This window comes from Gracilinanus agilis, chromosome 2 (assembly GCF_016433145.1).
Source record: "Gracilinanus agilis isolate LMUSP501 chromosome 2, AgileGrace, whole genome shotgun sequence".
Lineage (NCBI taxonomy): Eukaryota > Metazoa > Chordata > Mammalia > Didelphimorphia > Didelphidae > Gracilinanus > Gracilinanus agilis.
The window spans coordinates 431,220,281-431,247,249 of record NC_058131.1 but is presented as its reverse complement, the minus strand read 5'-3'; the positions used below and the strand labels follow the sequence as shown (position 1 = coordinate 431,247,249).

The following is a 26,969-nucleotide window of genomic DNA, read 5'->3' as shown; positions in this document are numbered from 1 at the left end:
AATGATATAATTCCATTCTAGTTGAAATGATTAGATTTTCAGCCCTCCATTTTTTCATTTAAACCTTTACTTAAAAGTTTAAAGTTAAGTTTGAAAAGTTAAAACCTGACTGATAGCTAAAAACTACATTTTAAAATAATATTAAAACACTTTAAGATATCCTCCTATTAATGAAATGTTTTTAGTGCTTCAATCTTTGATTTTCCTTTTTAAAACAAATAGAATGTGACTTTTAATTTACAGAGGTATTTTCTAAAACCATTAATGTTTTGACCAAGATTGTCTACCTAATACAACATCTCTCTTTAGAAGAGAGATGTTTTTTCTTATTTTCCATTTGTGCATTTTAGAATGTCTAAACTTTGCATTAGAAAATTAAAATGCCAGCTGTGTGACCCTGGGCAAGTCACTTGACCCCCATTGCCCACCCTTACCACTCTTCTGCCTTGGAGCTAATATACAGTATTGACTCCAAGACAGAAGGTAAGGGTTTAAAAAAAAAAAAAAAGAAAATTAAAATGAAATTTCTACAAGAAATTACATAAACCTATATAGTATTAATGGGGAAATTGCCTGAGTTTTATGTGAGGAGTTTAAGGAAGTTATTTTCACCTTGGTAATCTGAGAAGTTCTTTTTGCCTCATACTGTTTGCATTGATTTCCATGTTACTTGAGCAGCTTGATTTTCTAATCTTCGTAGAAACTTTCTGTGTAGCATTTTATTCCTATAATAAATACATTTTCTAATGTGTATGTTAACTTATTGGGGAAGCTAGGTTGTAAAGTGGGAGAGAGTGTCAGCCAGGCTTGGAGTCTGGAAGACTAATATTTCTAAGTTCAAATCTGGCTTCATGTAGTCACTTAACACTCATTTCATTAACAGCCTCAGTTTCCTCATCTGTCAAATGAGCTGGAGAAGGAAATGGCAAGTATCTTCACCAGTATCTTTGCCAAGAAAACCCGCAATAGAGTCCTGAAGAGTCAGACACAATTGAAAATGATTGAGTAACAGCAATGTTAACTTATTCTTGGCCTTTATTTCTCAGTTTTTTAATTATAAGAATATTCCTAATATTATGTATCCTATTCATGTGTCCAATTATTAATGTACCACAAAGTGTCTTATTTTGTTTTAAATTCAGTATTACTTGTAAATATTTTTAGACAGTTAATTCTCTTTGCCTACTTAGAGGATTCCAGAAGTCTGAGTTTTTATTTGGCTAAATCTTACCTGGTCCCCTCCGCCCTTTCCATTCTTTGTTTGTTTGTTTTTTTTAAATTTTAAACCCTTAACTTCTGGGTATTGACTTATAGGTGGAAGATTGGTAAGGGTAGGCAATGGGGATCAAGTGACTTGCCCAGGGTTACACAGCTGGGAAGTGTCTGAGGCCGGATTTGAACCTAGGACATCTTGTCTCTAGGCCTGGCTCTTAATCCACTGAGCTACCCAGCTGCCCCCCCCCCCCCCCCCCCCGCCCTTTCCATTCTTATGCTTCACTCTTCTCCATGCAATCTTTAGACCAGATATGTTGGCCTGCTTTTGGTTCCTTGACCAGGAAGCTCCATCTTCCATTTCAATACCTTTCTATTGGTGACTGGAATACTCTGCCTCCTCACTTCTGTAAGATTTAAATTAATATCCAACACTCGAAGAATTATATTTTATAAAGTTTATTAATAATCACTTGAAGTAGGAGGAATAAAGGGAAATAGAAGTATAAAAAGACCCAATTACCTAACAAAATTAAGACCACATGACTTAAGTTCTCCTTGCTTGTTTAAAAGGCCTGCTCCACAAAGCCACGACAGGAAGAGAAGAGAGCAAGAGGCAGGGCTACACCAAAATTTATATCCTTCCTATGTCAGTATGTAACATGAGAAAGAGAGTGGGATGCTGGGAGTTGTAGTTTTAGGGTACAGATCCAAATTACACAATCCCCCTGTGATTCCCATGGGAAACAAGCAGGTAAAAATCTCCCAGATTTACATTCCTATTTTCCCCATAGAATCAGTACAGATAACCAACTTACCTTGTTCAACCCCCCACAATTCAATTTCACTACATCCCAAAGTTCATTCTGGATCTTTTGGTGCAGTGTGTGGTTTCTGCAGACATCTTCATGGTGCCTTCTCCAAATAGTTCACTTTCTGGATTCCGGGAGGTAACAAGTTTCTTATCCTAAAATTACTCTCAAACAAGAAAATTTTTATAAATGTAGAATTACATGACAATTATACACTTCTGTCTTTCACTTGTGTGAAGTAAATTATTTAGGGAACATTGATCCCTAGTACAGAGTCTAGCCCTGGATCCCCTGGCATCAGCTTCACTATTACTGTGAATGTCAGTGTGCAAACAGTTGCCACAGAGGGAGGAGCTAATGGGTTTAAAATGTGAGGTGGGGAAGGTAAGAGGGACCTTTTTACTTCTGCTCTTGCACAGACTGACTCCTTGGCCTGGTGTGCTTGGCAAGTGGCAGTGCAGCATGGAGGTGACCATGCTGGGTTGAAAGCTATGACTTGAATTTACCCTAAGTTAGAAAGGCCAAGACCTCTATCAAATTCTCTCTTACTAATAAATGCTTATAACTCTGGTGCTGAGCCTCCAGATCAATTTTTGTGTGTTACACAATTTCTCTAGCTTTCTTCAAAACTTAGTTGTCTTCCCAGCTGCTAGTGTCTTTCCCTCTGAGATCACTTTCCATGTGCTCTGTATGTATCTTTTATGTACTTAATTATTTACATATTGTCTTCCCCATTAGAATATATGCTTCTTGAGGGCAAGGTCTGTTTTTTGTCTTTTTTTTTTTTTTTTTTTTTTTTTTTTTTTGTATTTCCTGCTTGCCAGTGTACTTGGCAAATAGTAAACATTCACTAAATATGGTACTTATATTACTAACTGAAATTATAGCCATTTCCAGCACAAGTTTCTTCTGTATGTTAATCTATTGCTTTCAGCATAAGGTTTTCCAGTCCTGAAGTAATAATGTTAGTTCATTTTATTAGTGTATGCTATTAAGTCCAAAGGCATGGTTTAGGGCCTCTTTTGAGCTGAGTTTTTGGTATATGAAAGAAATTAGGATGTAGAGTCAGACCATTAGTCATTTTATGGATGAGTGACTTGTGTGTATGATTGTAGTCAGATTCATCACAACTGTTTAGTAAAATGTAAATCACTGATGTTGGGTTTATAGCTTTATCTTTATTCATATTGGCTAAATACCATAGTACTATGGCACTCATTAGAATCATTGAACTGATTTTAAATCACTAGCCAGGGCCACTTTCATTATCTATTTTTTAAAACCTTGGAATATATCTTTTACAACACAGAGGATTAATTTTTTTAAAGTATGCTATATTTGGTATTTTTCTGATAGTTTACAACTATCATAAAGAATTGGTTATTTTATTTATTAAAGCTAATAAAAGCAGAAATTTGTGAAGTGATAGATGAATTATGTCCAGCTTCACATATTAATGGTTGATCTTTCAGGGTCATTTTTGCCATATGTACACATGGATGAAAGATATTTAAAGTTTCTCAGAAATTTCTAAACTTAATTTGTCCAGGAAACATTTTTTAGCTTGAAAAATAGACTTTTTGCAAATGTTCATTTAGAGAAATTTTGGAGCAAAAGAGGAACTTTAAATTATTTTTTAATAACAAAAATGGCTATGTATGTTTTTGTTTATAATTTCATATTTAACATTTTAGATAGGAGACTATCACTCAGAAAATTTCTCATTTACTCTTAACTATGATTTGAAACACTGTTTCAAAGACATGCCATTTGGGTATTACCTGTGTATTTTAATTTTTTTTTTAAACCCTTGTACTTTGGTGTATTGTCTCATAGGTGGAAGATTGGTAAGGGTGGGCAATGGGGGTCAAGTGACTTGCCCAGGGTCACACAGCTGGGAAGTGGCTGAGGCCGGGTTTGAACCTAGGACCTCCTGTCTCTAGGCCTGACTCTCACTCCAGTGAGCTACCCAGCTGCCCCTACCTGTGTATTTTAGATATTTTTCTTTGTCTGCATTTTGTGTAGTACATAGGTTCTTGGGGTACAGATATGAATCAGAAATGATCATTTTCTCTGAGAAATCTATAATTCAGTAGAGAAAATAAGACAACTATTAATTTAAGGCAATCTGTGATGAAAGATTGTTGCAAGTAAGAAGGGGAGGAGAGAGAGAGATTACATCAGGGTATTAGAGAAGGTATCATGGAGTAGGCATTTCATTTGGACTTTGAAGAATAGGGTAGGTTTTCAACAAACAGGTGAATGCAGCTAGATTGGTTGTAAGCAGAAGAACAAAGGTAGGGAAGAACAAATTATGTACAATGTTAGGTAGACTAGTTTGACTATTGTAGTATTAGGGAAATGGAAAGTAAAGCTGAAATGGTGTATTGAGGCCATATTGTGAAGAACCTTGAATGCCAGACCAAAGGATCTTAGATTTTATTTTGTAGCAAATAGTTGATATTTGAACTAGAGAGGTTGTGATTCAAGTAGTCAGAATAATGCTATGGAAAGATTATTCAAGTGGTCATGTACAAAACAGAGGAGGAAGAATGTGGCAACACGAGGATGTTTTTACAGAAGTCTACCAAATGTTAGGTAATGAATGGGATCCTGAGTGTATAAATAAAGGAATAAATTTAAAGATAGTTCAAAGGAATAATCAACAGGATTTTATATGATTTAATATGGTAGAGCAGGGGAGTCAAATGGTTTTGAGCTTTGGTGACTTGTTGAGAGAAGGTGGTGGGTTATAAAGGAGAGCATGAAACTTATTTTTATCAAACTTGAAACTCATGAATCAAAAATATGAATCAAAATAAGAATCAAAATCAGCTATGTTTAAGTGCTATCTCCTTCATTTGTTTGCTATATAGTAAGTGGTTCATCACTTTCCCCTCAGGATCTCTTTTTTCCTCATCTGAAAAAAATTACTCTAGGACAGTGATGGCAAATCTTTTAGAGACCAAGTGCCCAAACTGCACCCTCATGCTGCATGTGAGCCCCTCTCTTATCCCACATAGGGAGGGAAGAAGTGCTCCCATTGGGCTACTGGCTGAGGGGCTGATGAAGTGGAAAAAAAGTCCTCAGGCGAAGTAAGAGAGAGGGAGGGGAGCAGTCCCCTCTGGCACATTGTAAAAGAAAATTGTAAACTGTAGGTACTTTGCAAATGTGAAGTATTGTTGTTATAATCATTCCAAGTAAGAACTAAAATTAGACATTTCTGATGAATTACAAAATTTCAGAGTTAGAATGTACCAATGTATAAGAACACTCCTATAACATTGGAAAAATGGTCATTCTCACCTTTGGGCAGTTCTAATAAGGGGAAACTGATTCCATTTTTTGATAGCTCTAGTTTTTTTTTTCCTCCTTTCAGAAAGTTTGTATTTATACTACATCTATTTATTAAAGATATTTTATTTTACAAATTACATGTAAATTATTTTCCACATAAGTTTTTGGGAGGTTTAAGATCCAAATTTCCTTCCTTCCTCCCTTCTCTTCTCCATCCCAAAGATGGTAAGCAATTTAATCTGGGTTACACATGTATTATCATACAGAAGATATTTTCATATTATTCATTGTTGTAAGAGAATATTCATATAAAACAAAAAACCCCAAATAAACTAAAGTAAAAAATAGTATGCTTTGATCTGCAGGCTGACTTCAACAATTCTTTCTCCAGAGGTGAATAGCAAGCATTCTTTGTCATAAGTCCTTCAGAATTGTCTTGGATCATTGTATTGCTGATAATAGCTAAGTCTATCACAGTTGATCATTCTGCAATATTGTTGTTACTGTGTACAGTGTTCTCCTGGTTTTGCTTATTTCACTCTGCATGGGTTCATGTAGGTCTCTCTAGCTCTTTCTGAAATCATCTTGTTCTTTATTCCTCATAGCACAATAGTATTCCATCACCTCATATACCACAATTTGCTGAGCCATTACCAAATTGATGAACATTCCGTCAATTTCCAGTTGTTTGCCACCACAAAAAGGATGCTATAAACATTTTTGTATAAGTAGACCCTCCCTTCCCCCCTTTAAAAAAATCTCTTTGGGATATAGATCTAGTGGTGATATTACTGAATCAAAGACTATGCTGTTTTATAGCCCTTTGAGCATAGTTCCAAATTGACCTCCCATAATGGTTGGATCAGTTCACAACTCCACCAACAATGCATTGAATCCCAATTTTGCCAAATCCCCTCTAACATTTATCACTTTCTTTTACTGTCCCATTGGCAAATCTGAAAGGTGCAAAATGGTACCTCAGAGTTGTTTTAGTTTGCATTTCTCTAATGAAGAAGGATTTAGAACATTTTTTCAAATAATGATAGCTTTGATTTCTTCATCTGAAAACTGCTTGTACATATCGTTTGATCATTTGTCATTTGGGGAATGGGATTGATCTAATTGTTAAGAAAGTTTTCCTAAATAGGATTCTTTGTAACTTTTACTAAGTCTTCTAGGCTTATGAGTGAGAAATGAATGCCATTATTTTTCACTAGACTTTGGAACATTCGTAAGTTTGGGCCTCTAATGTAATAAAACAGTACATAACTTTGTGACATAAAGGAAAAGATGTATGAATATATTGTTATGAAATATAATTAAAAGCTGTCATCTCTATTTTGTCTAGATTCTAGATGTCCTGCTAGCATCCAGACCAGCATGACTAAAGCTATATTTTTCCTTCTCTGAAAACTTGCCTGCCCTGATTTTTCTATCTCATATGTCACTGCCATTATTCTTGCCACCTAACCTTAGTGAAAATAATAACAGCAAGGGTGACAACTAACATTTATATAAGTAGTCTGCAAAGACTTTATAGGAATCGAAATTCCCAGAAGCCTATGAGGAAAGTGTGACGCTGTTATCTCAGTTTTACTAATGGGAACTAGGAGACTCAGAGAGGCTAAGTGACTTACCCTGTGGTTCTGCAACTAGTGTCAGGGGCAGGATTTGTGGGCAGGAAGCCTCTGATTCCATCCTGTCCCTGCTGCTGACAATGGATGCCATTTATTTTGTAGATGAGTTAGAACAAATCACTTCAATTCTTTCTTTGGTCCTTGGTTTCCTGATCTCTAAAACGAGACGTTGGAGTAGATCAGTGGTTCCCAAACTTTTTTGGCCTACCGCCCCCTTTCCGGAAAAAATATTACTTAGCCCCCTGGAAATTAATTTTTTTTTAAATTTTAATAGCAATTAATAGGAAAGAAAAATGCACCTGTGGCCATCACCGCTCCCCCTTGATCGCTGCAGTAGCGCCCACTTCGGGAATCACTGGAGTAGATGATCTGTAAAGGCCCTTTCCAGCTCTGAATTTATGATGCTGCCATTCTTCTTTGTCTTTCACCCTATATATCCAGTCAGTGGTTTAGTTTTCTTAGTTTTCTCTCTGATCTTTCTCTCACATCTAGCATCTCTTTTGTAGTCCCACTGCAATCACCTCAAATCAACTGATTCTCAGAGTATATTCCCAGTACCTCTGGGGTCTGTGAGATTCTTTCAGGAATTCTACAAAGTCAAAACTTTTCACAATAATACTAAATTGTTTTAATTTTTAATATGATAAATATGACTAGATACAACTTTTATAAACAGAATCTCTTTAGAATGCCCTTAACAATTTTTAATAATATAAAAGGGGTCTGGAGCCCAAAAGTTTGAGAATCACTGACCTAGATGGACTCTTTCAGTGACCCCGTGCCATGCCCCACCCACCCCCTAGACTGCGTGCCAGTGCCTGCCTCTCATTGCTTGCTCTGTCCTGCTGACAACTATGTGTTCATGGACTCCCTGACTGTGTGCAGTGATCGATCCACCCCTGCATTTGGGGGTGGGGCTAAGGGAGGAGCCAAGCTCCTAGGGAGGCTCCTCTAGTGCCACATACCCTTCCCTTAAGTTTGGAGGGCTGGGGCTAGGATATCAGCCCTGGGCCAGTTGTACCCCTCCATAATCCCTCACCCCCACCCCCCACCCCAGCGTGGCCACTGAACTCACTGCTGCTGCTTGGCTCCTGGGGGCCTGAGGGGCATGGCCATTGCAGCTGCTGGGTTTGGGGAGGCTGGGGAGTGGGGTGGAGGGGCATGGCCATCCAGGGGCTGAGCTCAGGTATGCTTAGTCCCTGCAATGGTGGAGAGAGGCTAGAATGCCCCACCCCCTCCACCCTCCTCGTGCCCATGGAGAAGTCTCTGCGTACCATCTTTGGCACATGTGCCATAGGTTCAGCATCATGGGACGATTGTAACTGATATTCCAACTGAGCTTTCTGTCTCAAATTTGTTTGTCTTCCACACTGGGTTATTTTCCTAATGTACTTTAGTGATTGTTACTCCTTAAAAACCTTTGTTCTCCATTATCTTCTCCATAAACCCCTGATTCTGGCATTAAAGGCTCTATACAATGTGGTGCCAATCAACCTTTTATACTCCTTTTCTTTGTACATTCTATAGGGATAGTGACTAAAATTGTAATTTCACTGGTATCAGGAACTCCTAGAAATGATGTTTTATGAGTTTTAAGTCACTCATTGTTATGCATCTAGGATATTATTCATTCATGTTTTCTATTTGAATATCTTGTGATAAAATTTGTTATTAGAGATTAAGATTTTTTTTTTTTAATTTTAAACCCTTAACTTCTGTGTATTGACTTATAGGTGGAAGATTGGTAAGGGTAGGCAATGGGGGTCAAGTGACTTGCCCAGGGTCACACAGCTGGGAAGTGTCTGAGGCAGGATTTGAACCTAGGACCTCCTGTCTCTAGGCCTGGCTCTCAATCCACTGAGCTACCCAGCTGCCCTTAACATTTGTTTTTTAAAATAGTAGTTCATATTTTTATAGCACTTTTAAGTTTACAAGGAGTGTTATGTGCATTTTCTCATGTGAAGTTCAAAACAACCCTGTGAAATAGGTGTTTTCTTATCTTCATTTTATAGATGAGGAAACTGAGGCTTAGAGAGGTTTTGTTATGCCCAGGATTACATGATTAGTGTCTGTGTCAGGATTTGAATCAATATCTTCCTGAAATAAAATCTAACACAGTATCTTCTACACTATTCTGCTTCTTGTTGAATTGTTCTCTTGAGTCTGTGGTAGAGAGTAACGTCAAAGATTTCAACATTTAGTCTATAATCTTTAGGACAACTCATTACCTTATTGACCCTATGTAGGAGAGAAAGGACATCAACAGAAAACCTTTAAATATTTTTTCACAGTCTCTAGGTACATTTCCCTTGTGTGAGAAAACTTTCTTGATGCTCTTAAGCTTGACTCCATTTTCCACTTGGAGCTAGTTTTGTAGGTTTTTAAGTATTTTTTTTTTTCAAAAAGAATTAGTATTAACAGAATTTCAAGTTGAAAGGGACCTTAGAGGTCATCATCTTATTTTACCCATGTTTTAACAGGATCCCTTTCTTCCTTTTTTCTTATTTAAATTTCTACTTTTTATCTTAGTAACAGCTCTGAGACAGAAGGATTTTGGCCACATAAGAAGATATAAGATATAGTAGCTTGTGAAGCTAGGTATATCAAGTGAAGGTTTTATGAGATATGGACATGTTTTTAAGCAGTGGAGAAGCAACCAATAGAGGATAGATTGAAAATGGGTGATATGTTGGGGATCTTGGAGGGTCAACCTTTTTGAGAAGACAGTATAGAATAGACCCCTTGTATAGAGAGAGAGGTTTGCTTTGGTGGGAATGGCCATCTCTTCATATCTCCTTCATGAGTGGAGGAGGAGACAGTGGCAGAAGGCTTCATTATTAATTGAAGAAGATGGAACAAAAATGAACTCTTAGCCAGTGACCTCCATTTTTCCAGTTGGAGTTATTTGCCATTTCCTTCTCCAATTTATTTTACATGAGGAAACTGAGGCAAACAGTGACTTGCCTGGGATCATAGAGCTAGTATGAGGTATATGAGGTAAGATTCTCAGCTGAGATGCTGGGAAAGGGGACAACCTTGGGAAGTTTTCAAGAAGGATGGAAAAGTTTGCAAGAGCTGCTGTATTGAGTGAGACAGTGAGTAAATTAGGGAGGATCACTTGCCAAAGTGAGGGTACAGTTGAGGCTATTTGGAGGAGTTGTGATTTGTGATTAGTATCCACAGTGGGGAGATCACTAATCTGTCTTGAGTTGTTCTTCCTTTGTTTTCTAAATGACATGATGGATGTGTAATAATTAAAATTATTAAAATTAAGCTGGTAGCAGCTTAATAACTTTATTAAATCAAAGTAGCAGCAGCAGCAGTAGTAATGGTAGTAAAAAGGGAAAGGTAGGAGAAAGGAAGAGAGATGCTTAGCTTTCTTATCTGCAAATGCCATTTGGGCCTCTAGCTAAAACTCGGACAAGGGTTCATTTCTCTCTCCATGCTCCCACCAGAAGATCAAGACTGACTCTTGTTCTGACCTTATAAGTTCTTTTCTCCACTCCATTAACTCTTACACATCACATCTCAGGAACCAATCATAGTTTCTTAATTTGCCTGGACCACCCAGGGGGGCAGTGCCTGTGGAATCAGTTTCCTTTCTTGTTGGTTCCTTGGTTCTTTAACTACCTTTCTCTGAATGTGGTTGAATGTGGTCTGGGTTGGGCATCCAGGTGAGTTACTGTGTCAAGAGAGGAATGCTCGTACTGGAAGCATTCAAGGGTCACCTGACTGAAAATGTGAAGAAGAGAATTGCTGAAATGCACATGGACCTATGTAGTTGTTATTTTGAAAGGAATTACGTCACAATTACAAGTGTTAGATGTAGTAATTAATAAGCCCTTCAAAGATCATTTGAGGAAAGAATATATAGAGTGGATGTTGACTGGAAACCATGAATTTACTCTTATTGGGGAAAATAAATAAACTCTTGGTCACCGTATTAGGGAACTGGATCAAAACCGCTTGGGACAACATCACCAAGTCTATTGTGCTTGGATTTAAAAAATGTGTATCAAACAGTATAGATGGTGGGATGGTGTTTTGTGGGAAGAAGAGAGTGACAGTGATGACTCAAATGATGTTTCCACTTCCGGAGATGAAGAAATAGAATAGGAAGGAGAACATGATTAAATATTGGAAGGTAGTTTCTCACTTTAACTTGTTTTCAGGACCTTGAAAAAACTTTGAATATAAAGTGCCTGCATTATTCACGAGTTAAGAGAAAGTTGTAGCTTAAAAGGAGATAATAAAATGGGTGTTTTCTTCTTTCTGAGTTACCCTTCAAAATACTTGGGATCACACTGTATTTGAAGTCATATTATATTTGGGCTAATGCAGTACTTCCTTGTGGAAACTAATATGGAATAGTTATTGTTCACTATCTGTTTGAACTGCTGTTTCTGATTTTGCTTATCACTCAATAAATGGAATCCTATCAAAAATATATATACTCGGGGGCAGCTGGGTAGCTCAGTGGAGTGAGAGTCGGGCCTAGAGACAGGAGGTCCTAGGTTCAAACCCGGCCTCAGCCACTTCCCAGCTGTGTGACCCTGGGCAAGTCACTTGACCCCCATTGCCCACCCTTACCAATCTTCCACCTATGAGACAATACATCGAAGTACAAGGGTTAAAAATATATATATATACTCCAAGTTTTTATATCATGACATTATCTCAATTCATTTCAACAAATATATCAAATACAAGATTCTTAAAGATTTTCTTTTTCACTGTGAGTAGAAATTAACAAAGTATATTGCAGACTGGGTATTCTTATATGAAACTTTTATCGATGAGTGTTTATTGTTATGTATGAGGTGAAAGGTGAAGTGTTTGGATATGACTCAGGTTGGACTACGACCCTTTCTTTAGCTATCTATTATTTTTCAACCAAATTCATGTCATAAAATAGAGACCTTTGTATTGTAGGGATCGAAGAGCAAGATCCTTTTTCTTTATTGGGCCTTAAGCAGTATAGAAAATCAGTTTAGGGCAACTAGGTGGCTTAGTGATAGAGCCAAACTTGGAGATGGGGGGATTCTGGGATCAAATGTGGCCAGACACTTCCTAGCTATGTGATCCTGGGCAAGTCACTTAACCCCAGTTGCCTAGCCCTTACTGTTGTTCTGTCTTGGAACCAATATTCAGTATTGATTTCAAGACAGTAGGTAAGGGTTTAAAAAGAAAAAGAAAATCGATTTAGAATTCACTGGATTAGCTGTACTTAAGACTAATAAAAACTTGTCTTCTCAAGGTAATAAATGAGAAAAGTGGAATTTCAGAAGTTTGGTAGGTCCAAATCTTTAAACATGAGCAACATATTCCTGGCACATAGTAGGTACTTAATAAATACATGTTGATTGATTGTCTCTATATCTTTCTGGCTGTTAATCTCCCTTGCCTGAAGTATAATCTCTTTCAACTAACACCCATTAAAGTTTCTAGTTTCCTTCCTAACCTAATATAGTGGTACCTTGACACATGAGTTTAATTAGTTCCACGGCCAAGCTCATAACTCAAGTTTGCTTGTGTCAAATCTAATTTCTTCATTTAAATTAATGGAAATGCAGTTAATCCATTCTGGCCCCAAAAAAACCATGGGAATTTTTTGTTTTATGTGCTTTTAATATGAAAATATACTTGAGAAGGTTTTCATTTCGTGTGCTCTCATTTAACATAACTTACTCTTTACACGTGTAACACTATATTTAAATGCAAAATTGACCTTACACATTACTTACTCTATGTAACTTTATTGTTAAACTTAATTGCCATTTTTTACTTAATTACCATCATTTTCTTAATTAAATTTTGGGTGTTTTGCCACACTTTCCTCGATTTCACTTAGAGAACTTTTCAACAAAAACCTTTCCATGGAAGTTTGTTTCTTCCTCCCTTTCAGAACATTTTGATAATGTGTGAAATATGTGTGGTCACACACAGCTCCAGTGCAAGACCTGTTGCATCTTTTTCTGGTTTTCTTTTCAATAAACTGTTTGACTTTTCCCCAAATTCTCAACATTTCCTTAATTTTGCTTGTACTGATTACCTCTTCCCATGGGCAGAAGCTTGTGATTCAAATATCCACTTGTGACTTAAAGCATAAAATCCTGATTGTGGCTGCTCATATCTCAAATCACTTAACGTCCTGGATTCAAATTTAGGCTGAGAAACTCCCAAGCTATGCCACTCTGGCTAAATCACTTAACCCCAGTTGTCTAGCCTTTACCACTTGCTGACATTGATTTTGAAACTTCAAGGTTATTTCTATGAAACAGTGAGGAAAGAGGGAAGGACTTTATGTATATGCATGTATAAGTTTTTTCTAGTTACATCTATAGATCACACACCTGTATAATCAGTTTCATATAGGTTACTTACCATTGTTGAGTTATTTTTATTGCACATATTTATGCACAATAATTATTTATTGGAAGAGGTTTATAGTTAATTTTAGGGTAATTTAGGTATGTTATTACTCTCATTTGCTCAGTCAAATCATATACTACAGAATTCCACTACAGACCATTTTAAATTAATCTGGTCCTTCCTTGAACTTTCTACTATGTTAGGTATATTTGCAACAATGACTTTTAAATAATTCAAATGATTATTGCCTGCTGGCATTTAATTTTGGATTATCCTCAACCTATTTGACATGAAATAGTGCATTGGTGATGTTGGTATTTAAAAAATACATATATTAATATTATGTACTTTAAAACTCAGCATTTATTTTTCAGACCCTTTAAAATCTGGATATGTCCTTCATATTTGACTGGATTTACAGTGGTTTCAGCAGTGTTCTACAGTTTTTAGGTAATGTTGACCTCTTTCTTTCTTGGCTGCAATTATTCACACTTTCTGATCTCTGATGAAAGTTAACCAATAATAATGCATAATTGTATACTTTCACAGTGTACTTAGTTATGAAAAGATGAATTGTTGAGGAAGACTTGCTTACTTAGTAGTGCTGATTAGTGACACTATGCCTTAAACTTTTATTCTTTTTTTTAAAACTTAAGCTTTGATTTTTCTTTGAAATTTAAATTCTTTTGATTTATTAAAAATTTGATTTTTGATTTATTAAAAAACAAATTAATGGACATTATTCCTTATTTTAATATTGTAATAATCAGCATCTGAGAGTGTTTCTATCTCCTTTAGAGATTCAAATTATAACCTAAATTTGGTTTTTATAATCTGTTTGTCTCATAATAAACCAGCAAAATAGAGTGGCATTTCATAGACTATACTGGTTAAAAGTTTCATTTTATTCATAGCAGTTCTCAGAAGGATTTTTTTTAAACCCTAATATCTTTATATATATCCTTCTATATTCATTTTATTTGTTATAGGGCTAGGCAATGGGGGTCAAGTGACTTGCCCAGGGTCACACAGCTAGGAAGTGTCTTAGGTCAGATTTGAACCTAGGACCTCCCGCCTCCAGGCCTGGCTCTCAATCCACTGAGCCATCCAGCTGCCCCCTTCTCAGAAGGACTTTAATCTTCATTGTAAATATTTTTCTTGCACAAATAATACTTGGGTTAAATATTAAAATTGGGTTGCAAGTACTGAGGCTGAATTAAAGTGGTAAAAATGTCAAGAGAAAAACTTTAATTATAGCACTATTTTATTGAACTTATATATTCTGAGATGTTTAGAAACTCATAACTTTTTGTTTTATTTTAAAATAAATGTGCATGATAAATGGCATAGGTCTATATCTATAGGTCCAATATCAAATCCTATAACAGTAACTACAAAAAAGAATAACTTATAAAAATTTTTTTTTGTCTTACCTGAAATTTTGTAGAGTATAAAATCCTTGAATGTTGGAATTGGAAGGAACTTCAGAAATGAACTCTTGCATTTGACAGGAGGAAACTGAGGCCAGGGAATGAAAGTGTCTTGCTTCAGGCATGCCAGAGCTAAGATTTAGGATAAAGGTTTTCTGGTTCCCATGATAGGTTATATAATTTTAGATCTGGAATTACAAAAGAGAATCACGCAGTCATTAAAAGATTGCATTTTGAAAGTTCCAGGAATTCTCTTAGAACATAAAAATCGGGATAGTAATGTTAATAGCATTAATGTGGGTGATCTTTATATCTTTATATATAGCATTTTGTTAAAAAATCAAATATTAAAAGAAATTTAAGCTAGGATTTAGAACTGAAAGGGCTACCATTTTACAAAGAAGTTAAACGAATTCCCCTAAGTTGAGCCCAGCTGTTCTTACTCCAAAGCCAATATTCCTTTAACTATATTAAGTTGCTTCTTTCAGTTTAAGTCATAGGATTGTGGATGCAGAACTGGAAGAACTTTGAGAAGGAAAATCTACTTGCATGGATAGTAAATAGCAGCTTGAAAATTCAAAGCCAGATCCACTAATGCCAAATTCAGTATTCTATTATAGTCTGATAATCATTTCATTTCAAATTCATGTTTATGCTACCCTGTGAATAGGCAGCACAGGTAACAACTGAGATGTTGAGAAGTGAAGTGAGTTGTCAGTAATCACAAGGCAAAAAAGTGACTCATGATTACAATGACACAGAATCTGAGGTGAAAGGGGCAACAGAGGGCCTAGTGCCAGCCTCACCTGATCAGACCTGATCACCCCTTCTGCCCTATTGCCAACTGGATATCTTTGCTCTAGTAATACTTGACATTCCCAGTCACCTCCTTGCCTTTTCACACTCCATTCCCATGTTTCTTTTTCAAAACGTAGCTTTTCGGGGGCAACTGGGTAGCTCAGTGGATTGAGAGCCAAGCCTAGAGATGGGAGGTCCTAGGTTCGGATCCGGCCTCAGACACTTCCCAGCTGTGTGACCCTGGGCAAGTCACTTGACCCCCATTACCTACCCTTACCACTCTTCCACCTATAAGTCAATACACAGAAGTTAAGGGTTTAAAATTAAAAAAAAAATTAAAAATTAAAAAAAACATAGCTTTTTGAAGTTTTCCAAAGATTAACTTGATTCTATTTTGATCTGCACTTTATTGAATATATTAATACAGATCATTAGTGCTGAGGCTCTAAACTAGCCAGCCCATTGTATTGAGGACAGATTTGAGGTCTGGAGTAGAAAGAAGAGACTTAGACTTATCAGTGATCATTTAATGAGTGAGTTAGTAGCAGACTGGGGACTAGATCCAGGTTTTCTAACTTTTAGTCCACCTGTACCATCTCTCTCTTTTCACCTTACCCGCTTTTTTTTGAGTTATAATTTTTTTTGCCATTTGGTTTTGTTACTGATAAAATGTCTGGCATTATATGCTATATAATAGGATAAAGAGAAAAGTGGACCTCTAAGCCTGGAGAATGTTTCCATCTTCTCCTGAGGTGGATAGTTGGGAATTTTAATTAGAAGCCTTTAATATAATTATATTATTATTACCAATAATAATAATAGCTAACATTGATATAACACTTTAACGTTTGCAAAACACTTTGTTTATATTGTCTCATTTGATTTTGATTCTCCAAACAACACTGTGAGTTAGGTGCTATCATTATTCCCATTTTACAGATGAGGAAACAGGCCTAGGTTACAGTGACTTGTAAAGGGTTATAAAATTAGTGAATGTTTAAGAAAGGATTCAAATTCAAGTCTTCCTGATTCCAAGTTCAGTACACTAGCCACTGCTAGCTGCCATTATCAAAATTAGTTTGCAGATGACTGGGGGAGTTCTTGGATACAGTATAATTCCTAAAAATATTCTATGGAACAAGACCTGGAAATTGTAAATTTTGCATGATTGGAAAATAGGTGATTCAAAACACTGTAATTGCTCAGTACTCTAGAATGTTCACACATCTGATTATATGGTGATCAACCATATATCGTTGAACTATATTTTCCACTTTTTTTACATTTAGCTGAAACTTTTTAAATTAATAGTTTGATTTTTGATTTCATAATTATATGTAGTTTCATATTGAAAGACTTGATCATACCCTTAAGATAATTTGACATTGTACTTTCTGGCCCTTTTCTCTAATAATCTCAGCTGAACTTTTATTGTCCTAATTATACATTATTTGTATGATAAAGCTTTATTTTGAGATTTGTTTCTCTTTTTGCTTTGCTTTTTTATATATGACAGAGAATAGATTTGTGTGTCTAGATTTTAAAATGTGGTTATTTAAAAGTTGAGAATAGATTTTAATGCTTAAAGATTTCCTTGGAAAGAAATCACAAATGTATAGGTTTTGAGTATGTAAAAAGTTTATTGAACAGAAAAAAAGTTAATTATTTCAGCTTACTAAAAAACTTTTGCTAGCTATAAATAAAAGAAGAAAAAGTTGACTCAAACATATATTTTGGACTTATATCAGCATTATCAATTGTGATTTCTCTGCAGGACTGTACAAGAAATCTGGTAAATTAGTATTTCTTGGATTGGACAATGCTGGAAAAACAACACTACTACACATGTTAAAAGATGACAGACTTGGACAACATGTACCTACATTACATCCCAGTAAGTGAAGATCCTTTACTCCCTGGAAATTTAGAAATGATGTGGGTCAGTTCTGGTCACACTGTTATAACTTACTATGTGATAAATATGTTGAGCCTGCTCATATGGGTTTGGTATGATTTTGATGGAACAGAAATCCATTCTGACAGTTAAAACCACTCTAACTAAAATAATAAGTGTTGTGATGTCTCTCAGGTCACATGTTAGAATCTAAGGTACAAATGGTATAGCTGGGCTAATAAACTAAATCATAGACTATAGTAGCTGGATGGTTAGAGTCATATCCTTAGCTGTTGTCATCATGAATTATTAACCAGTGCCAGTTTCTTCACTGAAACAATCATAATGATGTTTGGTTCAGTAGTTTTGTTTTTTTTTCACACCTTCTCTTTTAGAATCAATGCTGAGGGGGGCAGCTGGGTAGCTCAATGGATTGAGAGCCAAGCCTAGAGACGGGAGGTCCTAGGTTCAAATCCAGCCTCAGACACTTCCCAGCTGTGTGACCCTGGGCAAGTCACTTGACCCCCATTGCCCACCCTTACCACTCTTCCACCAAGGAACCAATACACAGAAGTTAAGGGTTAAAAAAAAAAAGTAGAATCAATATTGAGTATCATTTCCAAGGTACAAGAGTGGTAAGGGCAAGGCAATGGGGGTTAAGTAACTTGCCCAGGGCCACACAACTAGGAAGTTTCTGTAGCCAAATTTGAACCCAGGACCTCCTGTATTCAGGCCTGGTTCTCTATCCACTAAGTCACATAGCTGCCCCTCAGTAGAGTTTTTAGACAAGTAGATTTTAAATGTGATTATGGCATAGTGGATAGAATTCTAGACATGGTGTCAGGTAGACCTGAATTCAAATTCTACCTTATGTACTCACTACAGTAGCTGGGCAGGTCATAATCTCCCTCATTCTCAGTTTTCTCATTTTTAAATGGAGACCATGTACACATGTGGTTCTTACTTAGATCACATGAGATAATGAATGTAAAACACTTTAAAAATTATTTTTTGCCTATTAGATACAAAAACAATTTTTAATGTTTTTTTTTAAGTTTTGAGTTCCAAATTCTCTCCCTTCTTCTGATTCTCCTTCCCTCACTCTCTCTTTGCCCTCCCCTCTGCCTGAGATAGTAAGCAATCTGATAGAGATTTTACATATGTAATCATGTAAAACATTTTCCTGTATTAGTTGTAAAATACTTTTCAAACCTTAAATTACCTTAAATGTAAACATCAACTACTGTTGTTATGAAATTTAAAAATTTACAATGCTACCTTTTTTGAAGCACTGAATATTTTCATTTATGTGGTGCTATATAGCTTACAAAATAATTTTGCATTTTCTAAATCATTTATCCTGACAATAAATTTGTACCCAAATTAGCAGGGCAAGTTTTTTTTTTTTTTTTTTAATGAGGTATAGTGACTTGCCTGCATACAGTTGGTGAGTAGGAGATTTGTCTGTAACTTGTGCTGAGATCTCCAGACAGGAAGTCCAAGCCCTTTCTCCTCTTTTGGAAATCAGTTAATGTATTCCTAATGTCGATAAGGTCTTAAGTCTTACTTTAGAATATAAAGTAACATTCAGTGATGACAGTACACCAAATAGAATCTAACAAATAGAAACTTGCTGACCTAATATCTTTAGTGAAGGACTCTGGACAAGAAGAGGGTACATAGTTCAAAGTAAATTGAGCCACACATTGTGTAATCTTAAGTTTGTATATTGCTTCATTCAGTCTAATATGAAACTGGGTAAAAGTGGAACCATACCAATAACCACATCAATGTAATTACATATCAGTGTAATTACTTAGGTATAGTAAATGTTTATACAACAAATAATATTATGGGAGGAGTTTGGGAAAAGAGCCACAAAATATTAAAGTGAGCTAAATTCTTCCTAATTCTATCATGCTGTGGCTATTTAATCCATCTTTTTTGCTGGCTAAGTAAAATTTTCCAAAATTGTCTTTATTCAGAAGAACCAAAGAGACATCATTCCTCTTTCTCTCCTTTCTGCTTGCTATACATATTTTCATATATTCTCCTTTGCTGTTTTATAAACCAATTTTCACAGTTAGTGTGGAAGGAGTTGAGGAGATAATGGGGAAATAGCTGATATGCTTTAAGGTGTTGAGTTGTTCAGTTTCCTCTCTCTCCACAAACTGAGCTGGAAATACTAAACCTCATTGTCAGCAGCTACAAGTGTGAAAGGGACTTTATAAGAAGTCAGGGACAAAATATAGTTGTCATCTAGTCTTTATTTTTTGTTGGAAAGCAGAATTAGTCCACTAAAGCAATATATAGCCATTATTTTTTCCTTAGAGAACAACTTAACATAGAGGGTACAGAGCATATTTGTTTTGCTAGAATCATCTTGGTAAGGACTTTTTTTAAATAAGATAAGTAAAATACTTATTATATGTCATCAATTGAGATTTGAAGAATAATTGTTATTAATGGAGAACTCTAATGTGAAGCTCTATATGTTTTCCTCTATAAGATAGTTGAAATAGATTATTTTACTGAAATAATTTAAGATTAATTAAATAAGAAATTGGCAGGTTAGGGTGATTTTATAGCAGGAAGAAAAATATTGGGGAGAAATGCGCCCAATCCACAAATGAACAACTTTTCTTCTCAGTCATTTTGCAACTTGGGGACCTGCTATTGACAAGGTAAGAGGATAAAAGCATGGTTAACTAAAAACAAAGTAGATTTGTATTATTTTGTTTAGTTCTTAAATATTTAAAATTAATTACTTTAAGCATTAAATATTGAAGCAGGTCATAAGTATATGGCACAATATGTTTATAAAATATTTGTTGTTTAGCATCTGAAGAATTGACCATTGCTGGTATGACTTTTACCACTTTTGATCTGGGTGGACATGCTCAAGGTAAGCCATCAGTGTCTTTATCACTTTGTCCTATTTTTAATGAACAAAAAGAGGCCACTCATTTTCAGTGCAAAGTGGTTCCTCATTCCATTCAAGAAAGTGGAATAATCTGTTGTTATAATTCAGAATTTATTTTCTCTCCCTTTCCTCAGCAGATCATGCTTTAAAAGTAAAAATTTCATCCCTAAAAATCCTTTTTCTACAATTTTTGAGTTAGTACTGAGTTTCTACTTTATTGGGAACAACATAAATGGAGTGTATTGAAGGTTTGAGTAATGTGTGCATAGTTGAAATTCATTGTAGCATCTTGTGTGGTGTTTTTTATGTAAATAGTAGTAACTAGTACAATACTTCCATTTTAAGTATGAAACAAACTATATGAAATGAACTTCGAAGGTATTTTGATTAGGAAGGGATGGCAAGAGTTTCTCTGAGATCACATTTGAACCCAAGACCTCTCAGCTCTAAGGCTTGGCTTTCAATAGACTGAGCCACCTTGCTGCTCCCTCTTAAATATCTTATTAAAGTCTAAGAGAAACTCTTGCCATCCCTTCCTAATCAAAACACTTTCAAAATTCATGGCTATAAATATTTACAAGGAAGAAAATGGTACTGTTATTTCAATTGATTCTAGAAATTCAAAGTCCGTTGAGGTCAAAATCTTCTTTTCCTGCTATTTCTCCCTGCCCCTGTCAATAATTCCTTATTGCTGAAATCTGCCGGACCTCAGGTTACTTTTGTCTTTCTTAAGGAGTTTAGAACCTGGTCTTTCTTACCACTTCAATCTTGCCTTTGTACTTGATGTCTTCATTAAAGTGTTGTTGACCCTCAAACACTCTAGTTTCAAGTTCATCAGCTTCCCCAACTCTTCATATTATTTTAGCTGTTGGGATTGTTATGTTTTTTTCTCACTATCATGGTACTGTTCCATTTTTATGATCTTGAATTATGAAAATTCCTTCTCATCATAATTGCCTAGGGTTATTGTGAGGGTCAGATGAGATGATATTTGTAAAGAACTTAGCACAGTGCCTGGTATATAGTGGGCTTTTAATACATGCTTGTACTTTTACCGTAAGCTCATCTCTACCTCTCTTTTCTATTTCTATTCCTGTTTTGCTGAATGCTAATGGAGGAAGTCTCACAATATACCATGTTCTACTGAGCCCTCAGAACAATTCTTTTGTTCTTCTTTCATTATTTCTGACACACCTATTAAATGTTGTCCTTGACTCTCCTCTCTCTTCGTATTTCCTAAAATCTATTAACTTCCTTTCTCTCACAGGTGATGTCCTTTATTTGACTTAGAAAATCAAGACCATCATCTTGAGTTTTCTTATCTCTTCTGTTTTATCTCTTAAAACCCTCCCATTTACTTTTTAAAAATTTCAATATCTGAGTAAGAAGTCTCCCTTTTCCTTGATGAGGCAGGCCCCACCCCCTTCTTCTAAGAGGTAGTTCGTCATATACCTTTCTTCTTCTCTTCCTGTCTGCTTATTCCTTCCCTACTACCTCTACACATGTCTATTTATTCTCTAGTCTTTAAAATATGTCCAAACCTTCATTTATCAATAAGAAAGAATGTATTGCCCTATTATCCCCTCAATAAGACAATATTATTGTATTATATATCTCCTCCCTTTAATTGCTAAACTCCTAAAAGAATCCCCTACATCCATGTTGGGCAAACTTTTTAAAGAGGAGGCCAAAGGAAAGGAAATGCTCATCTGTCAGTCTGTTTCTAAGGCAACTCTTTTGAAGTTTCATTGTATTGTATCCTGCTGATTGTATTCGTCAGATTAGGAGTAATGTCTTGGGGATAGAACATTTCAGGGGACCGCATCTGACCCTCGGGCTGTAGTTTGCCCATCCCTGCCTTACATGTATTACCTCTGCTTCATTTCTACTTCATTATCTAAGCCTCTGGAAATCTGGCTACTGACCCCACTGTTTAGTCAGTAAGCATTTAGTAAGTGCCAGGTACTCTTAAGTCCTGGAGATTCAAAGAAAGGCAAAAACAAGTCCCTGTCCTTAAGAAGCTTACTTTCTCTGTAGAAATAAGGATAATATATACATAGTTAAATATGTACTGAGTAAATGCAAAGTAATTGATGGTGGGGAGGACATTAGCAACTGGGGAGATCAAGATAAGCCTCCTGTAGTAGGTGGTAGCTGTTTTATGAAAGAAGCTCATGATCTCAGAGGCAGAGATGAGGAGAAAGAACATTCCAGCTATGAGGGGCAGCCAATTCAAAGGCATGGAAATCGTAGGTGGAATGTTATGCATAGTAACTTTGATAGCAACATGAAGTGTACAAAGGAGAGTATAAAATCAGTCTGAAAAGATAGATTGGAGCTAGATTATGAAGCTCTTTAAATGTGAAGGCATAAGAATATATATGTATGTGTGTATATGTATATGTGTATATATATATATTTTAAATCCTTATCTTCTAAGGCAGAAGAGTGGTATGGGCTAGTGTTATAATAAATGATACTCCTCTACTTGCTGTATGTAGATGGAGTATAGAGAGAGGATGAGATGACACCTCCCTCTTTTATAACAGTGCCCAGGCAGGATCCTTTAGGTCAATGGATGATATCCCTTCAGGACCCACCTGGGGTTAATTGATATTATATAATGGGCTCTTTAGCTGGGTAAGGTTGGTATCTGACTGAGTCTCTTCCTTCCCAAAGAAGCTTTGAATAACCACTTCAGGAAGGTACTTTAAACTTTGATTGTATTTAACAAAGAAGGATAATGGGATTGGATAGAGGTATTGGGAGACCCTAATTAAATGGATAAGGATGAATCTCTAAACTGTAGGCAAGTAAAGGAATTAGGATGGTTAGCTTCTCTCTGGCACAGCCTGGCCACACCACACCAGAGTAGGCAAACTGCTGTATAATATTTCAGCTTCTTCTTCACTAGATGATAAGCCTAACCAGTTTGAGATATCCACCCCTTTCCACTCTCTTCTTCCTCTCCTGCCCACTTCCCGGATCCCTCCTGGGTCCTGGGAAACCTAGATAACTAAGATGATTGACTTCCTAATTTCTAGGGACAGTAGAATCAGAGATGATGGTCGGGGTACAGGTTGTTGATGGTACAGGAACAAACAAGAGGAGCTTACAAGGCTGAGTCTGCAAGTCTCAATCCCACAAAAGACCAAGATCCACAGATCTCAGGTCTCAGGAAAAGAAAAGGAACCCCTGCCAGGGATGCCAGGGTAGTTTTATACCCCCTGGGCCAACTGCCCTCTCCTGTGTCCGCATGCCTCTCTGGGAACATTCCGACTTCTAACGGATCCACCTGTCAATCACAGTGTGAACTCCTGGCTCCCAGAGATTCAATATAACACTAGGCAATGGGAGTTTAAATGACTTGTCCAGGGTCACACAGCTAGGAAGTGTCTGAGGTCATATTTGAACCCAGTACTTCCCATCTCTGGGCCTGGCTCTCAATCTCCTGAGCCACCCAGCTGCCCCCAAGAATATTTTATTTATATTTTAATATTTATATTTTCTACTGGAGCCATTAGGGAATTTTTATTTTATTCTAGAGCCATTAAGGAGCCACTGAAGTTTCTTGAGTCCTTGAATGACACAGTCAGACATTCATTTTAGGAATTTCAGTTTGGTTTTTCTTGGAGAACAGGATAGGCAAGAAACAGGAGGCAGAAAGATCAAGTAAGATAGTAGTTGAGAGGAAGAAGAGAGAGAACAGTACTTATTAGCACCAGTGCTAACTGGGGCCTTTCATATTCCTCAGGTTGACCTTTATAATCTCTAGTTCTAATCTAGTTCCATTTTATCTTTCTGGCTTCGTTTGCTCTTATTTTATTATTTTAATATTAAATTATATTAAATAATATTAAACATCAATATTTATTTATTTATTTTATTGTTCTTTCAGTCCAATGACACTACTTCCATTTGCCTCCTACTATATTCACATAAACTATTGATCTTGGTGCTTGATGTCCATGTTTTCTCTTCATTTTATAGAATCTCTTTTTTCTTCAAAGCTCAGCTCAGATGCTACCTCTTCCACAAAACTTTCATTTGTTTCTGTTGCAACCTGTCCCCCTTAATGTTCTCTCCCTTCTCTAATTACCATTTTAAACTTTCTGTCTACCTTTTGTATTTCTAGTACAATATAAGCTTCTTTAGGACAAAGGCTGCTTTGTTTTCATCTTTTTGTTTTCAGTGTCTAGTGCCTTTATGAGGTAATTAATAAAAGTTTATTAAGTTGAATGAAGAAGACTATCTTATCTTGGTTTCTTCCTATTATTAGAATAAAATTTTTTACTATCAGGAGTCAACTGGTGAGTGAACATTGTAAGCTTAAAATTTCTTAGAGAGGTTTTCCTTAAGCTCAAATTGTTTTCACATGTGGATGGTCCCTTAGCTCTAAAATATTAAAAGTAATTTTAACAAAAAAATATTTCCATTATACATGTAGAGAAACTGAAACAGAGAAGTTAAGACTTGCTAGTGATCTTAGTGTTTAAATGAATATTTCCTGAATCCTCAAATTTATTACTTTGATTATATAATCATATTTGTAATTTTCTATATATAGTAACCATGTATAACAGTAACCAGGTGACATTTATACTTAGATGTATTTTTGCTTGTATTTTCCTATAGTCATATGATAAGTTTAGACAGACATATCTAACTCCTATTTGTTTTTATTAGCTCGAAGAGTATGGAAAAACTATCTGCCTGCCATAAATGGCATTGTTTTTCTGGTGGACTGTGCTGACCATGAACGACTGTTAGAATCAAAAGAAGAACTTGATGTAAGTTCCTTGTTAAAATATAAGCAAAGCATATAGTTCAAGTATTAGTGTACATAGTTTTTTGCTACTGTGGTATGAGACCACTTAACAATTCTTGTGACTGAGAGGCTATTTTTCTCCTCCTAATACTAAGGGGAACGTCAGTAATGGTAGATGGCCATGATGCTTTTATTTCTGAAGATGAACCATTATGAATAATTCTCAAGATTCAAAGAATTTGCCATTTCATGGAGTGCCATGCCAGGCTTAGAATTAAATCATTTTGTCATTTATTGAGAAGATGGCTAGAGCATAAAGAGGTACCACTTCCAAGAGAAAAAAAATCAAGAGCATTTTTAGTCTTTTGTCACAGATGGCCATGATGTCTCAGGCTCTACTTCCACAATTAATGCAACAGACTGAGGTCATTCCAGGCTGGAGGTATTCTGATGTAGTAATGGAACATAGACATAGCTAGGCATTTGTGCACATGGAAGGGGTCATGTAGGGTAGTTTAGGTGCAAAATTCATGTGTCCATGATTATGATTGGTATAATCATTTTTGTCTTGTATATTTTTGCATTGCAAAATTATTGTGAGGATCAAATGGGTTAACTAATATAAAGGCCTTTGAAAGTTTTTAGTGTACTGTATATAAATTTAGCTATCAGTTGCCACTGTGTAACCTATGAAAATCATTTCCATTCTCTGGACTTAATTTTCCCACCTATAAAACGAAGGGATTAGACTAGCTGAACTCAAGTTTCTTTCCATTTCCAACAATATGACTGAATATATTAAGAAGGTCTTGGGGAGGCAGAATAATATTAGAAACAAGATGAATGAGAGAGGAGAGAGTTAAATGAAACAGCATTGATAAAGGGAATTCTTTTCACAGACTTTCATTTAACCAGGTTCAGTTAATCAAGAAATGTGTATGAGTTGACTAAAGATGGCTAGATTGCCTTTTTAGTGTAGAGGCCTGACTACTTCAGTCTCCTAGTAAATTCAACACTTTATGATAGCCCTATCACAACATAAAACTTATTTCTTTACAGTCCCTTATGACAGATGAAACAATAGCTAATGTGCCTATCCTAATTCTTGGAAACAAGATCGATAGACCTGAAGCCATTAGTGAAGAAAGGTTACGAGAGATGTTTGGTCTGTATGGTCAAACAACAGGAAAGGTAATTATTCTTTTTTCTCACGTCATTTTTGTTTTCTAATTCTGTGACATAAATATTGTCTTAATTAGCATTGTCTAACTGCATAAATATACTCATTTAGTTGTTTCTTAACATACTGAGAATTGCCACCTTTGGTAATTCAGTTTGACAAACTTTTAAATTTAAATTAAACAACCAGATTTTTTTTTAACAGTTCCTGTTCTCAAGAACTGAGTCTAGACTTTTAGTATATATTATGACACCAAAGAAGATCATCTTTAGATCATTTTTCTACACCTTATTTTTTAATAAGTAAAATTTGGAACAAATGATAATGAACCAAAAAAGCCTCCATGAAATCTGATAATTAGGGTATTTTCTTACAGCCTTAATTTTTAGTAAGTTTTGAGCTGTACTAGAATCACTGCCATTAAGAAAAATTTAATACTTTGAAGAGTTAATGGAGGAAATCCCTTTTCCCACTAAGGTCTTAATAGTTTGTTTATGTGTAAAGTTCTTCAGGGTAAAGAGCTACCATAACATTAACACATATATATTGTGTGAAATGCCATATATTTTGATCCAAAAAATTTAAGAAATTTTATTTAAGAAATTCATTTGAAAAAATATTCATTTACCCTATTATATTCAAGATA

At 35.7% G+C, this 26,969-nt stretch overlaps 1 protein-coding gene across 1 annotated transcript in view; it reads left to right on the top strand.

Annotated features, from left to right (window-relative positions):
- SAR1B (secretion associated Ras related GTPase 1B) overlaps positions 1 to 26,969 on the top strand; it is a 35,816-nt gene that overhangs the window by 6,926 nt on the left and 1,921 nt on the right. Inside the window, exons 2-6 of the mRNA XM_044664690.1 lie at positions 13,705 to 13,780; positions 17,333 to 17,452; positions 20,292 to 20,357; positions 25,062 to 25,165; positions 26,203 to 26,334. Of these exons, the coding sequence (XP_044520625.1) occupies positions 13,723 to 13,780; positions 17,333 to 17,452; positions 20,292 to 20,357; positions 25,062 to 25,165; positions 26,203 to 26,334 (480 nt within the window). The 5' untranslated portion in view covers positions 13,705 to 13,722. The remainder of the gene's footprint in view (positions 1 to 13,704; positions 13,781 to 17,332; positions 17,453 to 20,291; positions 20,358 to 25,061; positions 25,166 to 26,202; positions 26,335 to 26,969) is intronic.